General features: G+C 44.5%; 1 protein-coding gene across 4 annotated transcripts in view; it reads left to right on the forward strand.

Annotated features, from left to right (window-relative positions):
- The first annotated feature begins 8,390 nt into the window (after window positions 1-8,390).
- fam131ab (family with sequence similarity 131 member Ab) overlaps window positions 8,391-26,361 on the forward strand; it is a 32,269-nt gene continuing 14,298 nt past the window's right edge. The window contains exons 1-4 of one of the 4 annotated variants that reach the window (XM_049576953.1): window positions 8,391-8,937; window positions 13,025-13,164; window positions 23,910-24,003; window positions 24,158-24,340. In XM_049576953.1, the coding sequence (XP_049432910.1) occupies window positions 23,934-24,003; window positions 24,158-24,340 (253 nt within the window). In that variant the 5' untranslated portion in view covers window positions 8,391-8,937; window positions 13,025-13,164; window positions 23,910-23,933. Of the gene's footprint in view, window positions 8,938-8,967; window positions 9,060-9,434; window positions 9,572-13,024; window positions 13,165-23,909; window positions 24,004-24,157; window positions 24,341-26,361 lie in introns of those variants that run through there. The other 3 variants (XM_049576952.1, XM_049576950.1, XM_049576951.1) reach the window with 3 other exon arrangements.

Raw genomic sequence — 26,361 nt, forward strand, 5'->3', positions numbered from 1 at the left:
TCTAATCATGAAAAACACGTATCTCAAAATTGTACATTTTTAAAGAGGAAAAGCAGCGTTGTTTTCAGCTTTATAACAAGTTCTAATTTACTCTAATGGGCTTTTGATTTTTTTCCTTAGGTTAAGACATTAAATAATGAACACATGAACAATTTAAAATAAGGCATGGTGGTGCAGTGGTTGGCGTCACAGCAAGAGGGTTTTGGGTTCGACCTGTCGGCTGGCTGGGGCCCCTCTGTGTGGAGCATGAATGTTCTCCCTGTGTCAGCGTGGGTTTCCTCCAGGAGCTCCAGCTTCCTCCCACAGTCCAAAGACATGCAGGTTAATTGGTGACTCTAAAATTGTCTGTAGGTGTGAATGTGAGTGTGAATGGTTGTCTGTCTCTATGTGTCAGCCCTGTCTCTCACCCATTGTCAGCTGGGATAGGCTCCAGCCCCCCCGCAACCCTCAAGAGGATGAAGCGGTTAGAAGATGAATGAATGAATGAGTACACAGACTGCACTTGTAGAGCGCTTTTCTAGTCTTCTGACCACTAAAAGCGCTTTTACACTACATGGTGTCACATTCACCCATTCACACACGGAGTCACACACTGATGGAACAGCCATCGGGAGCAATTTAGGGTTCAGTATCTTGCCCACTTTGACATGTGACCTGGAGAAGCCGAGGATTTAACCACCAATCTTCCGATTAGTGGACGACCCTCTCTACCTCTGAGCCACAGCCACCCTGAGTTTCACATGTTTAAACACGCATGTCACAAAATACCGTTGTCATGGCACTCTCACCCCTGGCACATTTACAGGAATTGTTTGGGAAATAGTCGTCATGCAGAGCACTATAATTAAGGAGCTAGACCCAGGAGTTTCTACTGGTTGCTTGGCAACCACACGGTGACAGATGTCGTCAAAAAAATTGTACAAGCATGTAATTACCTCTGGAATCACTCTCACTCATTCTTTTTGTGTACAGATAAAAAAAATACTGATGGCCAGTGGCCCTACATGTCAGAATATGACGTGCTAGGTTTCCTCCTGTGTCAGTTCTGGAAGTTCAGGGATGGCGTGGTAATTTACACTCATTACACACATCACGTCTTTTTAAAATACACCTCTGTTTTCACAGGAAATATTTTCTGCTCATTAACTACAGTCTGTTTAAAAATAAACTCACAATGTAGGTAAAAAACTTAATTTTTAGGTTTATTTTCTTAACAAAAGCATGTTGTTAGGTTTAAAAAAAAAACCCATCAAGGCAAATTTGTTACTGACGTAATCACTAGCGTAGCATGTTAAACATACTAGCACACCACATTGTTATTAAAATAACCAGTCTGTTCTCATTCCAAAGTTGTCAAACACCGCCACTTTGTCAGTGATTTTGGTGTCAGACACCGACGGATGTTGGCAGGATGGATCCATGCTTTCATATTGTTTACACCAAATTCTGACCCTACCATCTGAATGTGGCAGCAGACGTCCAGACTCATCAGACCAGGCAACGTTTTTGCCACGTGATTGGTTGATTAGCGGTTTGTGTTAACGAGCAGTTGAAGAGGTGTACCTAATAAAGTGGCTGGTGTGTGTATATATAGGTCACTCTTACAGGTGCACCTGGTCAGTCATCAGCAGCTTGATTAGGCACATATGAAGACACTGCTATGCTGATATTATCCCAGCCAATAAGATTTAAGCCTCTAAAGACTATAATTTTCTCACCTTTGATACACGATGAGTGTAAAAATGACGGTTCATTCCTTTGATCCTCTCCAATATCCGCAGTGCTAATTGAGTTTTGAGGCGACTGGGTTTGATGACATTACTACAGCAGTCCATTAATAATGCAAAATATTTAAAGATCACCTATTTTTATCTTTGGGTGACAGATTGTAGTAATTATTTTGGACATCTGTTGGGGTTTGGAGTTTATTAAACCTGATTTTGACTCTCCTTGTACTCATTTAGACTGGCCGGGGGCCATCATTTTTTGTTTCAGATGATGGGCCCGCTCTCATCTTTTACACACATTCAGTCAGTACTCATTTATAGATCACATGGCGGAGTGACGCTCAGCAGCTTGAGAGGAGATGCAAGCAGAAGTGCTGCCTCTTGTCGGATGCTGAAGTTATATTTATGGGGAGGAAGGAGGCGGCGATCGGAAACGCTGACTCTCTTTGACACAGGGTCTCTTTCATCATTTGATCTCATTTGGACATGCAGTATCTTCAGTACATGAACAGATAGATTTCTAAGAGCCTTTTCAGTCAAATGTTATACAGCACAGAGGCTGCAAAAGTTCTGGCACCCCTGGTCAAAATTTAGTTTTCTGTGAGTAGCTAAGTAGATGATGAACTGATCTCTAAAAGGCAAAAAGTAAAGATGACACTTATTTTTTATTTTAAGCAGGATTACTTTTTACCTGACCTGAAGCAACAGTTTGGGCACCCTGCATGGTCAGTGCTCAGTAGCGCCCCCTTTGGCAGGTATCACAGCTTCTAAACACTTTGTGTATCCAGCTCAGAGTCTTTCAGTTCTTGTTTGGAGGATTTTCAGCCATTCTTCCTGCAAAAGGCTTCTAGCTCTGTGAGATTCTTGGGCCGTCTTCATGCTCTGCTCTTTGAGCTCTATCCACAGATGTTTCATGATGTTTAGGTCGGGGGACTGTGAGGGGTGTGGCCAAACCTTCAGCTGGCTCCTCTTGAGGTCGTCCATTGTGGATCTGGAGGTGTGTTTAGGATCATTGTCCTGTTGTAGAAGCCATCCTCTCTTCATCTGCAGCTTTTTTACAGATGCTGTGATGTCTGGAATTTAACTGAATCCATTCTTCCCTCTACCTGTGAAATGTTCCCCGTGCCACTGGCTGCAACACAAGCCCAAAGCATCATCCATCCACCCCCGTGTCTAACAGTTTGTTCTCCAAACATACCTTTGCTCATTGTGTCCACAAAGTTCTGTTTTACCTTCATCAGTCCACAGGACTTGTTTCCAAAAAGCATCAGGCTTGTTCACATGTTCCTTTGCAAACTTGGACTTGGACACATGGAGGGTCAGGCAGATGATCAAAGTCTGATAATTATGAGTTATGGATAAATATTTGTGGGCCTGTAATATAAAACACAACAGACAAATATTGAAGTCAGCACAACAAACAGCCTGAGAGTCAGTCACTATGACGAGCTCAAATTAACACCGGAGCTGAAGGACACACCTGCCGGTTCCTGGTGTGTCGGTCAGCTCCAGCAGCACCAGGGACAATTATGCACAAGAACAGGACTGTGTGACAGTATTGGTTTGCAGCTGTAGGAGATGTAAATGGAAACACATCCGACATATGGTAACATCACCCAGATGTGCCGATCACTGGGATGAGGAAAAACAAACCAGAGGTCAGCTCCTTATCTTCGCTGCTTTCAGGCAGCCTTAGCACGCAAAAGCAGAACGGGATATGTTGTAGATGTTGCAGGTGTTTGATGGAAATAACACACAGTTGCTGATGTGTTGGTCACGGCACCCTTCAAGCCCTTTAATGCAGCGTATGAAATGACAACACAGAACAACCTTAGGGGATAATTGTACACTAGCACAAGTGGAGTGGTGTGGATAAATTAAAAATGAAAACAACAATTAGTGTATTTAATATAACGGTGGTATGGTGTTACTGCTACAACATGACATGTTACTGTAGAGCATTACTTTTCTTCTGTTAGCTCTCTACTTCTGCTCTTGACGTTCTCTGCCCATCTTTCGTTCGTCACAAGCAGCAGCAGCAGAAAGAAGCATCCTTTATAAAAACACAGATTTTTCTCCTCCAGACTATAATTTTAAACGCCATTACTTCTGTAACATGTTATCCCAACACTGGTGATCAGTGAGGTAAAATAACTGCTTTTGTCGATGGAGTCTATTTTGGAAGAGAGCATAGATACATTTCACTGTGTGTTCTGTTCCCTGTCTGAACAGCCATCTGTTTGGGAAGTACTGAGAATAAGAGCGGATACTGCACAAGTTGTTTGAGAGTTTGTAAACACATGTTTTGATACAGTTTTGCTGTTGTAAACGCTGTCCCCATGGAAGTATTCCTTTAACATAAGGCACTGTAGAGATTTGTCAGAATGCTCCTTTATTCTCCTGGTCGTTTTCCTTTTGTTTTGGTTAGACCCTTATTCTTCAGAGTTTTCCATCATCTCCTGCATCAGATGAATACCCCTGTCCATCACAGCTGTCCTGCTCATGTCCCACACATGCTGCTCCTCCACCAGGGCCTGCTGGCTCTCGTTTGAAGCCCTGAGGGAACAGGACGTCTCCTCCTGCTGCTGGAGACAGCCGTCTGGGTCAAAGCATCTGTCACTCTGTTCTTCTCCTCTGTTTCTCTGCTAAGCCAGGCTCTTCTCCAATGTTCGTCCTCCTCTTTTCTGCTCATGAGATTTTCCTCTGAGAAGCAAAGAAGTCTGCAGGGTCTCCATCTGCAGTCTCAGCACAGAGAGCCTGAAACTCTAGAATAGATATTAAGGCCTGTTTGTTTTTCGATCTCATTGCAGGCCTTGACCTGATGTTCTGGGGTGTTCTGGGCTCCCTGGAGCAGCGAACAGCAAATTTTCTCAGAAGCCCCTTTACATTAACAAACAAGTTTGCTTGACCAGCACCTGCTCCACTTGAGTTGTTGATTGCTCAGCTCAGAGGATTTGGTGGTTTGATGTCATGAACCACCGAGGCAGTTTGGTTCTGCTGGCCCGTGGCTGTTTGTCAGCAGCAGCAGGCTGGTGTTGTACATTTTAGGATTTTTTTCTTCCTCTGCAGATCCTGCTGCCGAGAGTCTCTGTGTATTTTACACGTTGACAGTGTCAGTCCACTGACTTGCACCAGACATTTTATTAATTTTGTATCAAACAGATGGGCAGACGCTGCTGCAGGAGATTTTAGTTTTGATACTTTTACCTTACTGGAATCCACTGTTACTAACTGAAATAAGGTTAAACATAAGCTGTTTCACACATTTCACACTTACCTCACCATCTTCATGAGTGTGTGGCATCTGTCATCAGCGGGTGGAGTCTGATCAGAAGAAACTTCATCTGCTGAGTGTGATTATGAAGACTGTTGAAAGCTTCAGGAAAAAAAGTGAAGCATTTTTGGTCAGACTATTATTTCTGATGTCAGAAATGAACTTTGATTTTAGTTGGATTGTTAATTGAAGTTCTCCTTGATCCTTACTTTCATTGTGAATAGCTAAATAATTGCAGAAATAATAAGCAATATGTATTTTTGAGCTTTGTGACATGGTGCGTTATCCTGCTGGAAGTAGCCATCAGAAGATGGGTACACTGTGGTCATAAAGGGATGGACACGCTCAGCAACAATACTCAGGTAGGCTGTGGTGTTTAAACCATGCTCAGTTGGTACTAAGAAAATCTCCCCCACACCATTACACCACCACCAGCAGCAGCAGCCTGAAGCGTTGATACAAGGCAGGATGGATCCATGCTTCCATCTGAATGTGGTTTTTCCAATCTTCTATTGTCCAGTTTTGGTGAGAAAACCCGTGTGAACTGTAGCCTCAGTTTCCTGTTGTTAGCTGACAGGAGTGGCACCTGGTGTGGTCTTCTGCTGCTGTAGCCCATCTGCTTCAAGGTTGGACAAGGTGTTGTTGCTTCAGAGATGCTCTTCTGCACACCTTGGTTGGAACCAGTGCTTATTTGACTTCCTGTTGCCTTTCTATCATCTTGAACCAGTCTGGCCATTCTCCTCTGACCTCTGGCATCAACAAGGCATTTTGGCTCACTGGATATTTTCTCTTTTTGGGACCATCCTCTGTAAACCCTAGAGATGGTTGTGCTGAAAATCCCAGTAAATACTCAGAGCAGCCCGTCTGGCACCAACAACCATGCCACGTTCAAAGTCACTTAAACACCTTTCTTCATCATTCTGATGCTCCGTTTGAACTTCAGCAGCTCGTCTTCACCATGTCTACATGACTAAATGCATTGAGTTGCTGTTGCGTGATTGGCTGATTAGCTATGTGTGTTAAGGTGCAGTTGAACAGGTGTACCTAATAAAGTGGCCAGTAAGTGTGTATATATCTGTATCTATATCTGTCAAACTGAACTATAGGCTATATCTTCTCAGAGCATTTATTTTAATATGCATGTAGGGCCTATGATCTCATGCTGGCTCCACTGTTACAACTAATGTGCAAACCACATGTTAATGCCATTCTATGTGCCATAGGTAATAATAATAATAATAATAATAATAATTTTGTCTTTATTTTATGCACCCTTTTACTCCCATTAAAGAGAGCAGGAGACAAAGGTTTCAGTTATGTAACTTCATTACATTATACCCTGAGGCTGTTGTAATGTTATCTCCGCATGTTCTCCTTATGGTCTCAGCTTTGCAGTCACATACTGTACTGCGCAACAAGCTCTCTGCACTCCTGTGGCTCCATCAGCTGCCTGCACCGCAGCCTTCCTTTCGGTGGCGCTAGAGCACCAGACAATCTACCATGTGGCATGGAGCTGTACATGGAGCTGGAGAGGGGCTGACCAGGTTACACAAACTGTGGCTCTGCCGCAACTTCTCTGTGTTATGAAAGGGGAGTTTAGTGCGCATTGCAGGAAAAGGGAGGAATTACAGAAGATTACAGTCTCCTGCGCTTTGAACTGTAAAATCACAAACACGAGAAGACCCTGCATGAGCGAAAATAACTGTGACGAATGTGTGTCCTCCCACGTGCTGAATGTGTGATGACCAAAGTGACACATACTGCACATTTCCCCCCAGTTTATTTTCAAGCTATGTGATTTGGTGTCTCTCGTCTATTTTCAGGGTGTTTAATGTGAGTAAAGGGAGTCATTTTGACCACTAAATGTCTTCCTGATGGCACTGAGCCATGCATTTACAGTGGATAAACACCTGTGGCACCAACGGCTTTATATTTTCACTGTACTACTGTCAGGCTCTGGCTTTAACGCGCGTATTTACGCACACACAACGGGCGCTGGAGCATCGATCCAAATTCTCTTTAGGGATCTTTTGGCACCACTGCCGACTAAATGTCTTTAAAAATTGTTACTGTGCAGCTCTAACAAGGGGATCCTTCTTGGTTTGTTTCTTTTGATCTTGTAGTGCTGTGAACACGGACTGAAATGCATCCAACAGCCACCTTTAACCACCACACATCCACCATGCAGAGTTACATGTGTGGGGTCAATGTGGGGAAATATTATGAGGGAAAAGACATCTGTGTCTCAGAGGGAACACTGTAGTCTTGGAAGGATATGATCAAGCACCCAGATGTGCGGTTTATCTTCCCCTGCCTTTACATATGGCCCCACATTGCACCTCTCTGCGCTCAGGATCAGATTTAATAAGACACCATCAGTACTGTGGCGCGTAAATGTGGATCGTTGTGCCTTAAAATGTAACACAGCACCCACTGAGCACCCATTAAGAGGCCGCTTCATCACCCTGTTTCGGGGATGAATTGCAAATGCCTCTCAGAGGGCCCCGGATCTGTCCTCGGTAACGATAATAGGCGTAGTGGGGGAGCGGCCGCGTGGGTCAGCAGCTCTGCGGGCCTGTGTTTAGAGTCCTGGTGGGCGTTCAGAGAGACGGAGGAGAATGAAGATGCTTCAGCGCCGACCGGCCTGGAGACAAGAGTGTGTCGCTTACAAATAGGGCACAGCGGGCCTCACAATAGACCAATCCTTCTTTTATTCATGTCCTCTTCCAATGCGCTGCGCTGTAATGGCTTCCGTTGACTCAACAGGCATTAACACGGAATGTCAAACACTTATTTTTAGAAACGTTGCCTATATTTAGGTGCGTGGACTTTGAGGTCGTAACAAGCCTGCAGCGAGGCCACTACACAGTGTGGGAGTATGAAACGGGGTCCTGATGTACGGAAACGTGTCAGGCTGCGCGTGAAAAATGTCACTTTCCTCACATGTGCTTTTGCCGCCATAATTAGATGGTCCTCTTATTGCATCGCTGCACAACACCATGTACAAAGCCTGTGGGCATTTATAGGCCCAACACGACCTTTTCTCCTGCTGCCTGTTAGATTGATCTCGACAGGAAATAATGAATTAATATCTCACCTTCCGAGTTTTACTGCTCAGTTATTATTATTTCTCAGCGCCATGACCTGCAGGCTGTCACCAACTCTGCTATTTTCCCTTTCAGACCTGTTGAAACATGCCTTATGTTGCTCATTTGTCATTATGTCAGCCGATATCTAGATGAGAGGAAACGCAATCCTTGGATGACAACTTGCTGCTCTTATGTGTGCGCCACTGACTCCGCCCTTCCTCCCATGTCGGCCGGCATGTAAGGTGACACCAGCCAATCATATCTCATTCCGCTTCTACCTAGCAGGGGAAAACAGTACAAGGAGGCGGAAACTCGTTTGGGGCTATATATAAGCAGTTCAGCGTGGGATTTTTGTATCAGTGTCACCCTCCAATGACCATCAGCCTGACCGGGCGACAGCCAGAGCGCAAACAGAGCGCACACAGAGCGGAGGTCCGAGCTGGTGGGCGGTGTGGACTTGAACCGGCAGTGACCAGGAGGAGGATCCCCAGCCCCTGCAGCCGCCAGGCCGGGACAGACACTGATGCTGCCGCCGCCTCACAGAGCGCTGTCCGTCCGCTGTGGTGCTGAACCGCAGGACTCGACCCTTCAACCGGTGACGTAGAGCTGAGACTCATTCAAGAGACTGAAGCTATAAAAAAATAAAAGATAAAAAAGCTGCACAAACATTTTTATAGATATTTATGGATTTGAAGCAAAAAGAAAGAAGAGACAGAAAACACGGAGCAGAAGTGGTGGCTGGACTTCCCCCTGCCCTCGGCGTCACTCCGGCCGTCTGAGCTCAGCAGCGCGAACCCAGCGGAGCCTCCGTAGCTGCGGAGAGTGACAGAGGCTTTCGATCAGTGAGGTACGCTCGGCGTCTCTAACGCAGGGAAATTTTGGGGGAAAGAGATTTTGGTAGCTTGCTCTCCTTAAAGGCTCTACATGCAGCTGCGAAAATGGGCTGTATCAGCTCCAAAGCGCCAGTTGGTAAGAGTTGTTTTTCAATCTGCTCTCATAAAGCACGCCGGAGAATTTTTTTACGCATTTGTTTTGCTGCAGCCTTCCGCGGGTGCAGAGGCTATGGGTGAATTTGGGTGCTTGAAGTGCACAGCATGCTGTGCCCGAGATGCGGGACATATGATAGCGCTGCTGAGTCATATGCATATGAATAAGGAGCCTTTAATGTAAAAGGTGGTTGTAGATAAGTGTGATCTAAACTGTGCCAGTGTGTTAGAGGTTAAACGCTGTGTTTACGTGCAGGGGTGCACATTAGCGGGGTGGTGGGAAGAGCTTGAGGGGCTGGTATCTGCAGCCTAAACATCGCGATGCTACGGGAGTTGCAAGAAGCTTTTTGGTGAGCACGCCAGTCAGAGGCAGAGAAGACAGAGGTGCTCTTGACACCATTGAGGGATGCGCTGTTAAACGGCTTTTATATTTGTGACGAGAAGACTCATCCGGACACGATGGTTCTGACCGCGCTGACCCAGTTTAGCTGCAAGGTAGGACACATTTTGTTTGCTCGTGTCTTTACGCACGCGACCGAGGAAAATCTTCAGGTTTGTAAGTCGTCATTTCGAAGAATTTCGGCATCACATCTTTTGGGTCTAAAAGTGAATACACAGATGAGTTCGCAGTCGAGGATGTCCAGATTTGAACGGACTCCATGGAGGCGCACACATGCAGCAATGGATCATTTGCTTGTTGCCAAGAAACAAGCTCCCTGTTGCCACCGCATCTATTTGCTCTCGTGGTTGTTTACACCTTTTGCTGTACGTGTCTCCCCGTCCCTTCCGCTGGCGGCTACATGTCGCCGAGGGCCCCGTCCTCTATGTGCTACCCCGACCTCTGACGCGTGTCTCCCCCAGACATCCCCCTGCTGTTATTTATCTGACTGGGTCTCCTCTGTAGCGTCCATCCATCAAACCTGCCCCACATCCATCCATCCATCCATCCATCCATCTCACACAACAAAACGTGCTCGCTTATTTCACCCAGTGATGTATAATCTTATATGCAACCTTCCAAACTGATTTATCCGTCACATCCGCGCGCACAGATCCCCTCCCCGCCTCTAATTGGTTGTGTAATCTGTCGCCTCAGTCACTTGATGATTATGGCGCCTTGTCGCCGTCTCCTTGTCGCGGAGTGCGTAAGGACATGCCCTAGTCCCGTAAACCCCACATAAAGCTACCGTGTGTGCGCGTTTATGCGCGTCCATAAAGAGTGTGATATACAGTAGGGCACCAGCAGCCACCTGTTTGACTCTCACATCCAGCCTGCATGCGTGTGACATCACACCGCCGCTGGTCTTGACCTAATTGTGTTGATTCGCTCATAAGTCTCTCAGAGAGCCCGGAAGACATGAGAGAGGGGGAGAGACAGAGCCGAGGTCTCTCTATCTGCTGTTTCCACGACAACGGGAACTACAGAGAGGGAAGGAGTGCGTGTGTGTGTGCGTGTGTGTGTGTGTGTGAGAGAGAGAGAGAGGGACCTAAGTGAAATAAATAAATAAATAACAATAAAATGAAGACGGCATTTGCTTTGAGGGGGAGAGGACACACTTTTGGAGCTGCAGCGCTGATTTAGAGAGATCACAGTCAGGGGAAGGAGATTAATTAAGATAAAAAGGCGTCGAACAAAATGAACACATTAGCCACAGATGGAGGAGGATGACCGCGGGGCCTTGCGAGAGAGCCGCCACAACTTTGAGTCTGATCCACAAGTAAAAAGGGGCCAACCTCTCAGTTTGATCGAGCCCAGAATGCAACTCAGTCTCATCCCATGTGCTTATCACACAGCTGTATGTCACTTAAGTTGCATCCTCAGGGTCACTGCTGCAACACCGTGCCCACAGTGCCTTTCCGGGCTCGTGCACTGCAGACGTGAATGCAAAACACTTCTGTTGAAGCGTGCGCAATGTCGTTTACAACCTATTAGGCTACTGTGTGTCGCAGTAAAGGGCAACAACAACCCTCATCCACGGTCAGGAGGAGGAAGCTGAGGCGATCCGCACCAAATGTCAGCATTTCCTGACAATTAGTTGCTGACGTGTCACCACAAAGTCCCTCAGTGTGGAGGGAAACAGCGCGGCCGCACCGCCTACACGCGCCCTGCTCAGATGACTGTCACATTCTGGACATCCATCTCATGCCATACAAACAGCACGTGCGCATCTTTCACTCCTCTCAACAATACTTTCATTGACCGAGGTGGCCTAGATCCAGCCACACAATACACCCGGGGCACCTGATCTCATCACGTCATCACACCCAATTAAACGGCACATATTGAATTCAGCTGGTGGGCAACTTGAGCTCGGCGTGCTAAACGGCAGGTCTTTGACCCCGGGTGGTGGTGGGGGAGGAGGGTGAGTGATTGGTCTTGATATTGGACTCAATATTTGAGATGGGTGCTGGCGACTAATCGAGCGAGTCGTTCTTTTCACAGACAGTAACTAGAAACGCCTCCCTGCAGCGGGAGGGCAGGAAAGAGGAGCCAGGCTCTGACATTTAGAGGCCCACCTCTTAATCTCGTTTTGCAAATCTGATTTGAAGAGAGGCGAGCACACGCAGGATTGCAAGCGCATGTGTGTGTGTGTGTGTGTGTGTGTGTGTGTGTGTGTGTGTGTGAGAGAGAGTAAGGAGGGAGCCACAGTGATGTGGCGGGTGGATGGGAGCTGTCCAGGTGCTGAAATCTTCTGTGCTGGCCCAGGAGCGCGTTGATGAGCACCTCTGATCCACGATGGTCCCCCAGTCTATCAGGCCATGACGAGAGCAGCTGTTAGAAAGGTTAAACTCATGTAGTCACCCGCACACTCCTATATCTGTGGGCGGTGATGTGAAATGTGTAGCCAGGAGGTGCTTAGTGACATTTGCGCTCCATCCATGAAGCGCTGCTGCTGCTGCAGGTCTCGCAGCGTGCCTCTGTGTGGTGAATGACGTGGCCAGGCCTGTGCACGTCAGAGATTGTGTATTAAAACATCAGGGGGGTAAAAAAATTGCATAACGCCATCACAGGACACGTCCCTTATTCTGTGCTTTTTTCTTTTTTAAATGTGTTACACCGCTTCTCTCCCTCCAACAAAGCAGAACTACTTCATGAAATATCAAAGAGGCTTGGGCTGCTGCCAGAGCCTTACCTGCATGACGTGGCATGGCTTTAAAGTGCATGGACGTGGGCCTCCGCGCCCAAACTCCCCATGTTATCTCACTACAAGTAGTCTCAGCAGTAAAAGGCTTCTGTGAATGCTGAGCCTGACACTTAGGCTTGTACCATGCACAGTGAAAACTGTGTTAAAAACTACCTTACAATGATTTTAAAGACTTTCTGAGAGTGTGTGGTACAAGCATTAAGATGCCTTTAAGTTCTGTAGCACCCCAAAATGATGTCGAGCCTGCATCCTGATGATGCTGCAAAAACAATTCAGTCTTTTTAATTGAAATATTTTGAGTTCTTAACAAATCTAACACTTGATTTTTCCAATCAGACGCTTTTTCTTTTGCTTCACAGTTGCCTTCAGAAACCCTTTTTATACACCTGATGCATCTTTTTAAGACTTTATGAAATTGGCTGGTGGGCCCAGGTTTATTTGGGGGATTTCCTATTTTTTGTATTTCATTTAGAGGTGTTTAATGTGGTTTTCTTTGGGTGTAAACTGCAGTGAGATACGGCTACATTACATTCTCTCCAATGGTCATCGTCCCTGGCTGCCCTGAGGTCCCCGCGTGGAGGCATGGGTTGGCATGGTGACACAACACGTTAGCCTTCTCTTTAAAACTCATAGTTGATCATTCTTGCTCCAGTAATAAAAAACAAACACATATGAAGCTTTGCTGTTATGATATTAATTTTTATTGATTTATTTTTGGAGCCAGAATCTGTCTCGGGGCGACTATGAGTTTTACGACTGTTCATTTGCTGTAATCTTCACGTGGCTCTCTTCCTCCTGACAGTGGCCATTGACGGTTCGTTGCGCGTGGACTGGAGCGCGGCGAGCTCCCTGTCTGACCTCGCGCTTTTGGGGAACACGCGGACCTGCTTGGCGCGCAGACTGATTCTGACTGCACCTTTGGGCGCACTGGACTTCAGCGAGGTGCCCTAACTTTTGTTTTTTACAGTCTGTTCTGGTTTTGTAACACAACAGTTCATTTACACCTCGTGCAGAGAAGACTCACCTATGGGCCACTTCTTATTAGAACATAGGCCAGTAGATATTTCTAAGTGTTTCATAGTGGCTTTATGGTGGACGATGACGCATTAAATTTAGTGGAAGTGAAATAGCTCACTAAATGGACATCTCTACCTTCATTAGCTGCCGTGAAAAAGCGTTTACCAGCTGATATCACTTCGTGGAGTTGAGCCGAAAAGTACTATAGTCATTTCTGACAGTAAATTAATGAAGAATATGGATTTCTGACTAAACATCACCTTTACTCCAGGGTCCATGAAATAGTCCAAAAGAGCCAAAAACACCAGCAACATGTGTAGTTTGAATGAATGTCTTTATTTTGAGCAAAATAAAGACAAAACAGACATGCTCCAAAAGGAGCTGGAAGAAGATGAATAAGCAACAATCTTAGATATTAAAAATACAAACCCCATCTTCACAAGCCAAGATAAATAAATAAACCAACCTGTCTGTGTCCCTCCTAAATATACTGTGTCTGTACATCTTTTAAAAGTGCTCTGTAGTTGTTAAAGAACATTATTGTTATAAAAAACACTTAAGTTGCTCGTAAACTACACGTGTTGCTGTTGTGACCCTTCATTATAGGATACAGTAAGAGTTAATAAAAAGACAGTGCATGGAATCCAACAATCTACAGTTTAAATTTAAGATGTTCAGATCTGAAGCTCCCCAGGTGGGTCTACACAAGTGGTTCTCAAACTGCAGGGCAGGCCCCTCTGGGGGGGCGCAGAGCCACTGCAGGAGGGGTGTGTATGATCTAAAGCAACACAGAGTTTTTGCTGTCTTTACATTGCCCACAGTCTCCTATTGTCATGCACACTACACTGCTTTACTGCACTATACCTGTTGTAAATATAACTTATGCTAAACACATAAAGTAAATAGAAACATAACCACAGCATAATCCACTGCTATACACTGTTCAAAATATACAGAAACTGTTGTGTAAACTTACAACTTAATGATCACCTATTTTGGACTGATAGTGATCTGTTGTTTTAAAAATAAGCACAGCTGTTATCATCATTATTATCAGTATGATAATAATATGATGTGATACGGTAAATAATTCGTTTTACAATTGTAGTCATAATAAGGCCGTCACATAAAGCCAGCTGACCGTGATGATCCAAGCACTCTGTAATGTTACACAAGATGTTCAGTGTAAGTCACGTCACATGATTTGAGCCAAGCTACAATCAGCCTCGTGTATTATGACCCAGTCAGGCACTGACCAGATTTGTCCAGTCAGAGGTGACAGTCTCTCAGTGATCGGCTGCATGAAGCAGAAAATGATTTTCTCAAACCCTTCCTGGTTCAGTAACTTTATTGATGTGTGTTTCAACCCTAAGAATACAAGTATGAATTAGAAGTATGGAAATACAAAGAAATAAAATTAAAAATAATAAAAATAAAATGTGCATTACGCTGCAGGTTGTAACACTAGTACCTGAGATGTTAAAGTAAAACTTTTAACTCCAACATGTACCTGATATGTACCTATATATCTGGCCTTTTGAAAAACATGTAACACATCGTCTCTACTTAAGAGGTTACTGCTGAACAGCTGGACTGATCGCACTGTAAGACCACTTACGCACAGCTGGATCATCTTCAGCTGTGAGATGCTGGATTTGTAGTGGCTTATTTGAATGTTTATTTGACTTTAACAGCCTGAAGAAAACACATTTCCTTTCCACTGGTTGCACCAGAGTAGGGTTGCAGCCATATACTGGTTTCAAGGTATATTAAAATGGACAGTTATTGAAAAACTGTATAGTTATGCTGACGCTGGCTCACAGAACATCTGATGTTGTGGTGCACACTGAAGTACAGGATCCAGGGAGCTGTTTCAACACTTTATTGCAGACATGGTGGTTGAGCAGTTCTAAGGCGGTTGTCAGATGATTTCTTTTATAAAAGGGAATAATAAAAGAAAATGTGATGGCTCTGCATAGTGTCCAACAACAACAACAATATAAAAATAATATAAGTAAATTAGGTATCATTTAAATCACATCGTTAAAGCATCCACTATGTCATTACCTTTTTCTTCTTAACAACGTTTAATCTCAGGAATCTTCAAACAATAAACACAAAACAATCTGTTAACTTTAAACAACACACACAGGATCAACAAAGTAAAACATTATAAAGGTGAAAACTCCATATTCCACACACAAGTCATCTCTTTGTCCTGTGGGGCATGTTTGGAAGGAAAAGACAGTGACAGTCTGAAGGGTGGAGTTTTATAATCTTGGTGGGAGTGTTCTAGTCAGGAGCGCAGGTGGGGTGGACACTTATAATTGAACAGTTTTCTTTCAAAGCATTTGTTTCGTGTCTCACTGCAGGGAATGCCACCTGCATGACGTCACCAGAAGCTCAAATAACATTACACCAGCCCCAACCGGCTCGAACTAGTGACATGTATGTCAGGAGGGGGTTAGACCCTCCTCGTAAATGTTGGGCTGACACAGTGTCAGGTGTCATTCTTTTCCTCGCTCCCAAAGCAAAGAGTGGTCTGGTGAGACACTGATGCTAATCAGAGAACCGGGGTTGTATCCATAACCTAAAGTTATCAGGCTGTGTACATTTGCTTATTTACGATACTGAAAAAAGAAAAGCAACTGGACATATCTCAACTTTATTTAAGTTATTTTCAAAAGGGAGACCTTTTACACATACCTCCATTATAAAATGGTTTCATGTTTCAGATATGGTAATAAAATGTTTGTTTAAGCTTCCAGTTGAATCCCTCCTTTAGGGATCATTTGGCCTGATAATGATAATAATGATAATAATAACTATAATAAACATAATCTCAACTCAGCTCAAATTTATTTATAAAGCACATTTAAAAATAACTCCCTTGTGCTGTACAAAAAGAATAAAATGCTAAAAACACACACATAAGAGGCAACATAACAACCAGGTACACAGCTCACACATTTAGGGACACAACACACAGGCACGCGTCAGGGAGAGCCACATCAGGGGGAATCAAACGCTAATGAACCAAAATAGGTTTTGAGCCTGGAGTTGGTGGCTTAGTGGTAGAGCAGGCGCCCCATGTACAAGGCTGTTGCCGCAGCGGCCCGGGTTCGACTCCAGCCTGTGGCCCTTTGCTGCATGTCATTACCCCTCTCTCTCCCCCCTTCACGCCTAACTGTCCTATCTATAAAGGCAGAAATGCCCAAAAAAATATCTTTCAAAAAAAAAAAAAAAAAAAAAAGTCTGGAGCGTGGGGCAGCCAGGAGCCCCAGGTCAGCTGACTTGAGGGACCTGGGCATACAATAGGGGGTTAGAAGGTCTGCGATGCAGGACGGGGACAGATGGGGCTTATACACATACAGTACATAATACTGTGAAACTGTGAAAGTGACATATTTTCTAAGATGGTTACTGTACTGTGAAAATCTCATACTGTTGCAGCCCTTCACCAGAGGTTCTGATCCAGCTGTGGGGTTCCGTATAGCAGAGGCAGATGACTGACAGGATGCTCCCAAAACTTCTTAAGATAAGACATTAGGTGTGAAAATAAGGAGTTTCGAAAGCACCTCGGTCACAGTGATGGATCTACAAGGAACCATCTAATCTAAGAACCCCAAAAAGAAGATGCAGCAAAAGCCATTTAAAGCCACTGTTAGCAGCCTACAGTATCTGTGTGTAGAAATCCCGGACCTTAATGTTAATGTTGTGCAGCCGAAGTCAGAGGGATGCCTACAGCTGGCTCAGAGATGAAGATGAAGATGGTAATGAGGATGATGAATCCACCTTGCCTTTTTTATCCATCAGTGCGCACCATCTGGGTGTGAATGTGATGTGTCACAGTGAGCCAGCCAGGCGATGATTAGCAGGGCCTAAGTGATCCATTATGAAACGCAGCCTCTCACTACTCACTGTTCTACTGCTCAGGCCTGTTATTGAATACTGGGCACTGTGGGAGACAGGCTGGCTGGACTGCTGATCTTATCACATATCTAATGCCTTACACTTCAGGGACCCCGAAAAGACACTGATTAGGTATATTTGGTTAAATTCTGTAGCAGGAAATCTTTTGTTTTGTGAGGGGCGAGCAGCAATTTGATAACTCACAAAATAAGATATAAGACTTGATGGTTATAAAACTTAAATAAAAATTTGTCACTATCAAACAGATTCAGTTTATCCGTGATGATGCAAACGGCGTTTCTCTGACATCCGTCTTAAGTCTGGCATCATTTCTACAGTAACTGAAAGCAGGACGGCACTTGCGAGATTCATTCATCCGTCTGTTGTGGCCACTGGCTTGTGTTCTGAGTGCGTGACATCATCAGTGAATCAGGCGCGCAGGCATACCGGGAGGAATTGTTCCATGGCGACCAGTTGCCATAGAAATGTTCCCATTGTGGAAAAGTTGAGAGGCTCAGAGGAATGCACAGAAACGTGGCATGTCAGAGGAGGAGACAAATGTTCAGGTTATTTTCCACCAGGGGTGCAGATATCGCACCAGCCTGCTCCACTGGAACAATTAATGTCTTGCTTTCTCATAATTTTGTGTAATAACTTCCATGTTCCTGCGTGTGTGTGCGTGCGACGGAAGAACAAAGAGCAAAACAAGCAAAAAGCAGAATGTGTCTGCACCACTGTGTTTTGCAGCTGACGTTTGATTAACAAGAAAAGGAGTCAATCAGCCTATTCAACGGCACAGAATAGATTCCTGCTGTATTTTAATTAGCTTGAAAAATAGTGCAATAAATACAAATGCGTCTGAGCCACTTAGGAAACCTGTGACGTCGTGTGACGGCTGCACAATAACAAAAAGCGCTCAGGCTGTCTGATATAACTGAGCCTGAAAAGCCATGTTGGGTTATTAAATCAGATTTTTAATATTTTATTTGAACAAAATTCTGAAATCCTTAAAGTGTGTGTGTTCAGGCTCCCAGGTGCTGCAGATAGGGAGACACCAGTCACGTCAGTTTTATGTCACACACCCTCCGTCAGCCCGCGCCCTGCCTGCTCTCAGCTCCCAACATACTACGTGCTGTCTCGAAGAATCTGCTGTGTTTTTCTCTGCGCTGTCTCCGGGCCGCATTAGTGACTCAACCGTTAACCAAAAGCTAAAAGTGAACCTGAGCAGCATCATGACAGCCCCTCTGCTGTCTGTGTACACCAGACCATCAACATTCATGACTTCCTGACGTTATGTTTGTGTGTGTTTCTCCTGCTCTCCTCATCAGGGCCTAATATCTTCACTGTAGACACAAGTCTGTCCTGATTAATATGCGGCATGATGTTGGAGTGTGTGATGGGAAAGGTGCAGCACAGCAGTCTTACTGAAGCGCTCGGCCTACTCGGAGTGCAGCTCATGTCCTCCCTCTGTGTTCGCTCTGCTGTTCAGTAGGGCAGTGGGGAAGCAGAGGGGGAGGGGAGCAGAGCTGGGAGCCGGCGGTGCTGTTAAGTGGAGCTGTGTGGCAAAGTGACGCTCGAGCTGTGGCTGGACCCAGTTGATAAAAGCTCATCTTGATGTACTTGAATGTAACGCTTAAAGGTCCAGTGTACAGGATTTAGGGAGAGAAATGAAACAAAATAAAATCAGTATGCTTTCTATATCGTATAACCACCTGAAGATAAGAATCGTTGTGTTTTCGTTACCTTAAAATGAGCCGTTTATATCTACACAGGGAGCGGGTCCTTGTCCACAGAGTCCACCATGCTGCACCACCATGTTTCTGCAGTATCCCAGAAAGAACAGACCAAACACTGGCTCTGCTATACAGGGCCTTTTACATTTTTGTGTAAGCCACTGTGGTCAGCAACCCCTCCATGATGAGCAGCCTCGGAAAAACACTGCTTTTTTTAAATGTGAAATGGCTCTATTCAGTGTTACTACTGGTTTTAATCCCCTAGTCAATTTGTTTTGGAGAGGAGGAGACTTCTGGATAATTGAGGTCCTGGTAAAAACCTCCTGAACAAAAAAAGGTGAGCACACATTTGCAGGTGTCTGCGACGTGTCGAACAGGGTAGGACAAACACTGATATATATTGTGAAACTGCGTCATTGAGCATTTTTACCGGTTTAAATCACCCAATCCATTTGTTTTGTAGAAAAAGGTCACTCAGCTGATAATTTGAATCCCACTAAAAACCTCCTGAACAATAAACACTGAAGGAATTCTAACCAGGAGAAGTTTTAGCTGGTTGCGATCCAAAATCTGACACACTGCACAGGTTTTCATATTAAAGGGACTGCTACCTCTTAGATTTAGGAAAGTAACTTTAGGTAGGCTGTAATCTTACAACGTATCCTCACAGAATGGTTTGTGTGATATCCTATCAATTAGTGCCCCACGAATGACGTTACGCCCTTAACGTACAGTTACGTAATAAAAGTAAAGTTACTGTGGTAAGGTAAGATAGATGAGGCTAGAAGTGGCAACCTCTGGGCCAACATAGAAGTGCCAAAAACTGCAGTTCCTTGAACGACCACTTGAGGCTGGCTCCAAAACAGACCCCAATGTTAAACTGTCCAACTATACAGCAGAAATAAGCATGTTTACAGTCGGGTACAAAAAACAGTTTTGGTTTTTAAAGCTAATTTGCTCCGTCATGACATCTGCAGGGGGGTTACTTTTTTTTAATTAAGGGCAGGTTACTTTGAGCGACAGCCTGTCTGTCGATAGCGTCCTCAGCCTCTCAGTCCTACCCGTATTTCACTCCTCCATAGCGCCACCCTCTCGCCCAAATACGGTCTCTTCTGGCTCCATAACAACAGGATGGCAACGATAGACACGCAGAATTTAAGGCTTCACAATGACAGTCTACTGACTTATAGCTGACGTTACTATAGCTACGTCCATTATATTTGCAGGCTGTAGTTTTCTCGTCAGTCATTGTGGTCAACAGCCCCTCAGCCAAGAGAAGTGTGGGAGAAACACAGATTTTTTTCAATGTAACACTTATTTATTCAACGTTTTTACTAGTTTCAGTCACTGTCTTTTTGTTTTGGTGATGAAGAGACCTTTATGGATAATTTGGCTCCCGCTTAAAACCTCCTGAATGCCTGGATCTTAAATTATAGAAGAGTGAGCGCACATTGACAGGTGCTGGGCTAGCAGCTGGTCTCTGACATGCCAAACAGTGTTGGAGACACACTCATTTGTACCTTGAAACTGCTTTATTCACTGTGTGTACTGGTTTAAATCACCGGGTCCATTTGTTCTTGAGATGAAGAGGCCTCTGCAGATAATTTGTGCACACCTCCTAAACAATTAACACTGAAGGAATTCTACTCGGGAATTCACACTCGACACATTGGATAGGTTTGAACTTATTGCATTCTGCAATCTTCCCCAACAGATGCCACTAAATCCTGCACACTGCTCCTTTAATTCGAGCATTTTGTGCCTCCAAACTCCAGAAATGACAAGTTTTCTTTGCAGACTTTCCTCCTGTCAGGGTAGAAATGTCTCTGAAACAGCCTTCACATCATCATGGTATACTCTACTGGAAAAAAAATAGAATTGAAATCAAGTTGAGGGGCATTAGCGAAGGGTGAGACAGGAGTTTCTGAGTTGTATATCCCCAAAGATGTATAAAGCCCTCCCACACCATACTGAAATGATTTCTCTGGGCAACTGTTTGAAAACAAATAAAACAAATTCAGCTGTGGGTGGACAGCATTAACTGCCTGACATCTGATTTTTAATTAAAGATCAACGCAATATATCTTTCTAACCCTCCTCAAGGGTGCATGTCACATCTCCTCCAGATTATCCTCCCTCTGATCTGTGAGCTGCTCTGCGGCACAAGAGGATTATCACGCCTCGCGGCAGCTGCTGATGCCATCACGAGCTCGGGATTCCCCCTCGCTCTGGCAGGGCCTTTCTGACAGATGATTTTGTTCCTGTTTGTTTGTTACTCAGCTGGTATTTTGTTGCTGTTAAGATGAACTGACAGGACAAGGTCAGGGTGATGCTTCTGAGATGACGTCCGGTGTTTCCTAATTCGCTGCATATCAGATGAGGTCTGTTATGAGTGCTGACTCATTAATGAAAGGAAGGAAGAGAGGAAGATTTTAAAATGACTCAACTGTCAAAATGCTTGTTTTGTTTGCCAGTGGTTCATTTGTTCTTTCTCGAAATGAAAGCGGGTGAAACTGGAGCGTCAGCGAAGTCACCAAGGGGCTGAGCACAACCTGTACCTGTTAAGATATACTTGTCTGCCTAAACCAGTCATCAGATTGCTCAGCCAGCCAAGTGCGTTGACCCATATTGAGTAACAACACGGCAGCGTCAGCTCAGCGTGTGGCCTTTGCTGTTGACGTGCGCTGTTTCCCACGTGAGTACAGGTAGGGCTATAAAAAGAGTTAGCACACAAAGGAACTTGTCAACATCCGATACTCCCTTTGTGGTTTGACTTTACAGAGCAGACAGATTTGATGGAGGACAGACGGGAGGAGGGGGTCCATCCTTTGTCTACTGTCTGGTTCTGTACACTCACTGTGGGGGAAATTACCTGGACACAAAGCTTTATCAGTTTCCTTTCAACACATTTTCCTATATAATTACTTGAATATTTGCAGATGCATCAAAGGTCTACAAACAGCCACATCTGGCACAGCTGTAGACGTCCGCTTTTCTCTCTCTGCCTTCTTGTCTGCAGCCATAGGTGCAGCAACGTACTTGTAGCTTGAGAAGAGTCAGCTCAGTTACCCTTAATGTACTATTAGTGTGCTCATTAGCCATCTGGCTAATTTACCAAACCACTTTAGTTACACTGTGGCGACAACTTTTGGTATCATTGGCTTGTACTTTTCTCACCTTTTGTTTGTACTTGGTGAGGTGAAATAATCTGCCTGTCTGTGTTTCATAAGACAGCAATAATGAGCTGCACAAATGTCATAATAATTTGTTATATAATAGTTGTTGTCTCCGCTGGTTGCCTGGCAACTTCCTGTGACGGCAAGACCCCTGGAAGTCACTGCGCCCAGCTAAGGCATAGTGATGAGCAGACAGTGTCGTTCCTTCAAATTAACACATATAAATGTGTCAGACCTATCGAGAGTTGATACGTTTTGCAAAATATGGTGTCAGTTTCTCTGTGACAGTCATTATAGTACATGCACATTCAACAGCTAGTGCTGCCCGCCCCACAAAACTTCTCTTTCATGCATAAAATATTAATTTTGATGCTTTGATTCAGCATCCCATTTGTATGTGTATAGGCCATGTAGGCTTAATACAATGTTACAGAAATCTCTGTCATTCTTTGAGGGGCAAGTAGCCAACGTCTCAGTTACCTTTGCAGCCTTAGGGCAGATTTATACTTGTACGTCAGCTCTATGCAGAGCCTACGCTGCAGCCTACACACGTAGCCTACACCATTGTGAGGAGTTATTCTTGTGTGTTGGTGTGTCTGTGTTTGAAGTGCTGTAAAGTTTAGTTGATTCAAAACACACATTAAACATGGCTTAATAGAGACAGTTTCAAACACAAGTACACAAATCAGCTTCACTACAACTCGCAGCATTCACAGACAAACACTTGTCTTTATCTGGACACATTTTCCCCACAAATACAACATGCTAACGTTATTAGCACAAGCCTATGGCATTTTACATTGTATAAATTAGCCTAGCAGCTAGCTGACTTTTCTTCTACTCATGTGAAGCCAGGGACAACAGCAACATTTAACAAAGGTAACGTTACAAAATTCGGCTCCATTACAGCTCACAAGGTTCACTGACAAAACAACTGTCTTATACTAAACATGTTTTCCAAACAAATACAACATGCTAACAGTATTAGCACAAGTCTATGGTATTTTACATTGTATAAATTAGCCTAGCAACTAGCAGAGATTTCCTCTGCTCATATGAAGCCAGGATAAATCACACACAGGACTTAAAATGTTATTTTTGTGGAGGCTTTATTGTCTTCACATGGTGTCGTAACAATCTGGAATATGAATTCCCATATTTCATTGCTGAGGTCTTGACTCGTGCCCTGTTTAATCAGGTCTTCTTCACTCGCTGTAGCACAAAGTGTGAGCAGATCCCTACGATAACAGTTTGTGGGAAAAGATAGTGGATAGAGTTAGTGGATTCGTAAGTGGCTTGACATCATACCGGGCACTAAAAAGAGTTGCTCAAAAAGATTAGTTCGTTAATTTTTGCCCATCACTAAGAAATAGTCCAGCACATATTCCCCCGTAAACCACAACTTGTTGTTTTTCCACCTTTTTCTATGGTTTAAACAGACAAGATTAAACATGTTAATCAGTGATATGAGAGTGATTTGGTTTTCATGATTCCAACATAAACACAGTCCCACTTATGAGCAGCTGCTTTATAATAATTGTTCAGCACAAATCAATATGCTCACGAGCGTGCATGCACGTTTACGTTTGGTTGTTGGCATACAGCTTGTGACTCATTAAAAGCATTGATTGGTGCGTAAGAGAAAACTCCTCACTTTCCAAGGCCTTGAAGTACACTGAAGTTGTTGAAGTGCTGTGAACACAGGAGTCCCCTCTCCATGAAAAGACAACACTGGGTTATCCTGTGAGTCACGATGTATTCAGGCGCTGGCTCACATTCATGCTGAGCTGTGCTGCTGCACCAGTTTTCCCCTGAGTCACACTCTTTTTTTTTTCTCTTGTCGTTTCAGGTGAATGTTGATGACACCATTGAAATGTTACCAAAATCAAGAAGAGCTCTCACCATTCAAGAGATTGCTGCATTAGCGCGATCTTCCCTGCATGGTAGGTGCATCATTTAACACTGAAGTTTATTAATGCAGCTGATAACTAAGCACAGGTGTTTCTACACCCTGTAAAAGTTTGAATGCACGTACTAAAAATGTGTAGTCATCATAAAAGTTATACAGTTGCCTAACCCATTATTTTTTCTTTGCAGGCATTTCCCAGGTTGTGAAGGACCATGTGACAAAGCCTACAGCCATGGCTCAGGGCAGAGTGGCCCACCTGATAGAGTGGAAAGGCTGGTGTAAGCCCATCGACACTCCAGCAGCTCTGGAATCAGACTTCAACTCTTACTCCGACCTCACTGAGGGAGAGCAGGAGGCGCGCTTTGCCGCCGGTAAGACTTCTGTTTTCTTGTTTTCTACATAAATATTACAGCTTGCTTTGGGACACTCACAGTTTAAGCTGATCCAGGGTTTTTGAATATGCACAGATCAGTTGAAAACAAATACACTGAAGAGGTGGCACACACACACCTCAGGCAAGAGCGCAACAAAACTGTGAGAAACTAATGAAATATCACAGAGGAGATCCCAATTAAATGAAAAACCATCGGAACAAAAAGGTGAACATGTGTAAAAAGGAGCAGATAAGTATTTATGTCACATGATCATTAGTCAGTAATAATCAAGACGTTGCAACGATGACATACGATGCAATAACTTCCCATGTTCAGAGCGCAAGGATGCTGCACGGGTTATTACTTCTCCAGCTCCACAAGGTTTTCCTCTTTGCTGGAATCCCACACATTTCTTTTGGCGTGTTTCACCTCCATGGCGAGCTGCTATCTGTCTGTGTGTCTGGGTTTACTGCTGATCAGTGCGTCATTTCATGCTGCATTTCTGTTGGTTGGTTGGTTGGTTTGTAGACGTAGGTGGTAACAGCAGACACACAGTGAGATGGTCATCCCAAATTTATGACACTGTCGGAATTGATCCCAAGACCATGAACCTCTTACGGTGTGACATAAGACCACCGTTTTACTGTAGAGCCACGACCAAAGATATCGCCACGTTTCTTTCACGTTTCATCTGGGACAGCCTAAAATCACACACTGTATATTGGGCTTAAAGAAAACAGAGTGTTTTCCAGTAGGTGAGAACGCTTCTGACGTGAACGACTTCCTGCTGTGTGCTACATGCATGAAAAGGAAACTCTGGACAATAACTGGGTTTCCATCCAAATGTATCGCAAATTTTAGCAAATTTTGTGAAAATGCGCTAAAGAAAATGCGAATTTATGAACGTTTCCATTCATTATTGTTTTGCCAATATTTGGAGTCAACAGGTCGAGCAGTAGGTGGTGCTTCTCATGAAAAATAAAAATAAAAATGCAAAACAACACCCGGAGAAGAAGAGGGCGCCATGAGATGACGTCATTGAGAGCGTCTCATGTCCACAACTGCTGTAAACAACTACCGGCACATCCATGACTACGACGAGATGGAGAGATTCCTTGGGAACTTCTTGGCTATTGCGAGAGCTCTCGTCACATTCATATCAGCATTGCCAGTGTACAGGGAGAAGGGGACCACCGCGTCGTTGTCCGCGTGTATGGGAACGTAGGCGCATAAAGGACTTTTGGGAAGTAGTTGTCCAGCAGCACTTCACTTCCCAGTGAAGCAGAAATAGGATCCGGTAGCCTACGTCATCATTTATTCACTAAATCTGTTTCCATTGCCAAAAGTCTCATTTTCCTAATATTGATACACTGACTTTTCCACCCCCTCCATGCGTAAAAACTTTTATGCAGTATTTCGGCCTTTTTTCAAATTTCTGGCGTTTCCATTCAAGTTTTTTTTCACAATTGTTGAAAATGCAAATAAAAATAGGTGGATGGAAACTAGGGTTGGGAACGATTAACCGATACGACCGGATATCCGGTTTGACAAGCGAGAGATACGGCTACGTCGGTAGCAGCCTCCTCAATCGATACGAATCAGCCATGAATCCTTAGATGAATCGATTGTAGAGTCATGGATTCGGGTATCGCGAGACTAGCAATCGGTTGACTGGCTTTAACAGTTTGCATCTCGAAATCAACGTGAGAGCCGGCGGCATGCTCCGTAGCAGGCATTACTGACAACAATAATGGATGTAAACATCAGCATCAGCTTGACCGGTGGAGCTGAGGAACAGAAGCTAATGCTGGTTGGATAAACCAGGGAGCAGCCAAGCCGCAGCAGAAACTAAAGGCGAATCCTGCCGGTTGTGGGTTGAACGCGGGGTCACAGACACAGACAGAAATACGTATTCCTGTCAAATACGGCGGCGCATGATAACGACCTCCCGGCCGGCGACCGAGAAGCCCGGCTCCAGGTCCAAGAAGTCTTTGTCGGTGTCATGACTGCCGAGAAAT

Source organism: Epinephelus fuscoguttatus, linkage group LG5 (assembly GCF_011397635.1).
Source record: "Epinephelus fuscoguttatus linkage group LG5, E.fuscoguttatus.final_Chr_v1".
NCBI classification, from domain to species: domain Eukaryota; kingdom Metazoa; phylum Chordata; class Actinopteri; order Perciformes; family Serranidae; genus Epinephelus; species Epinephelus fuscoguttatus.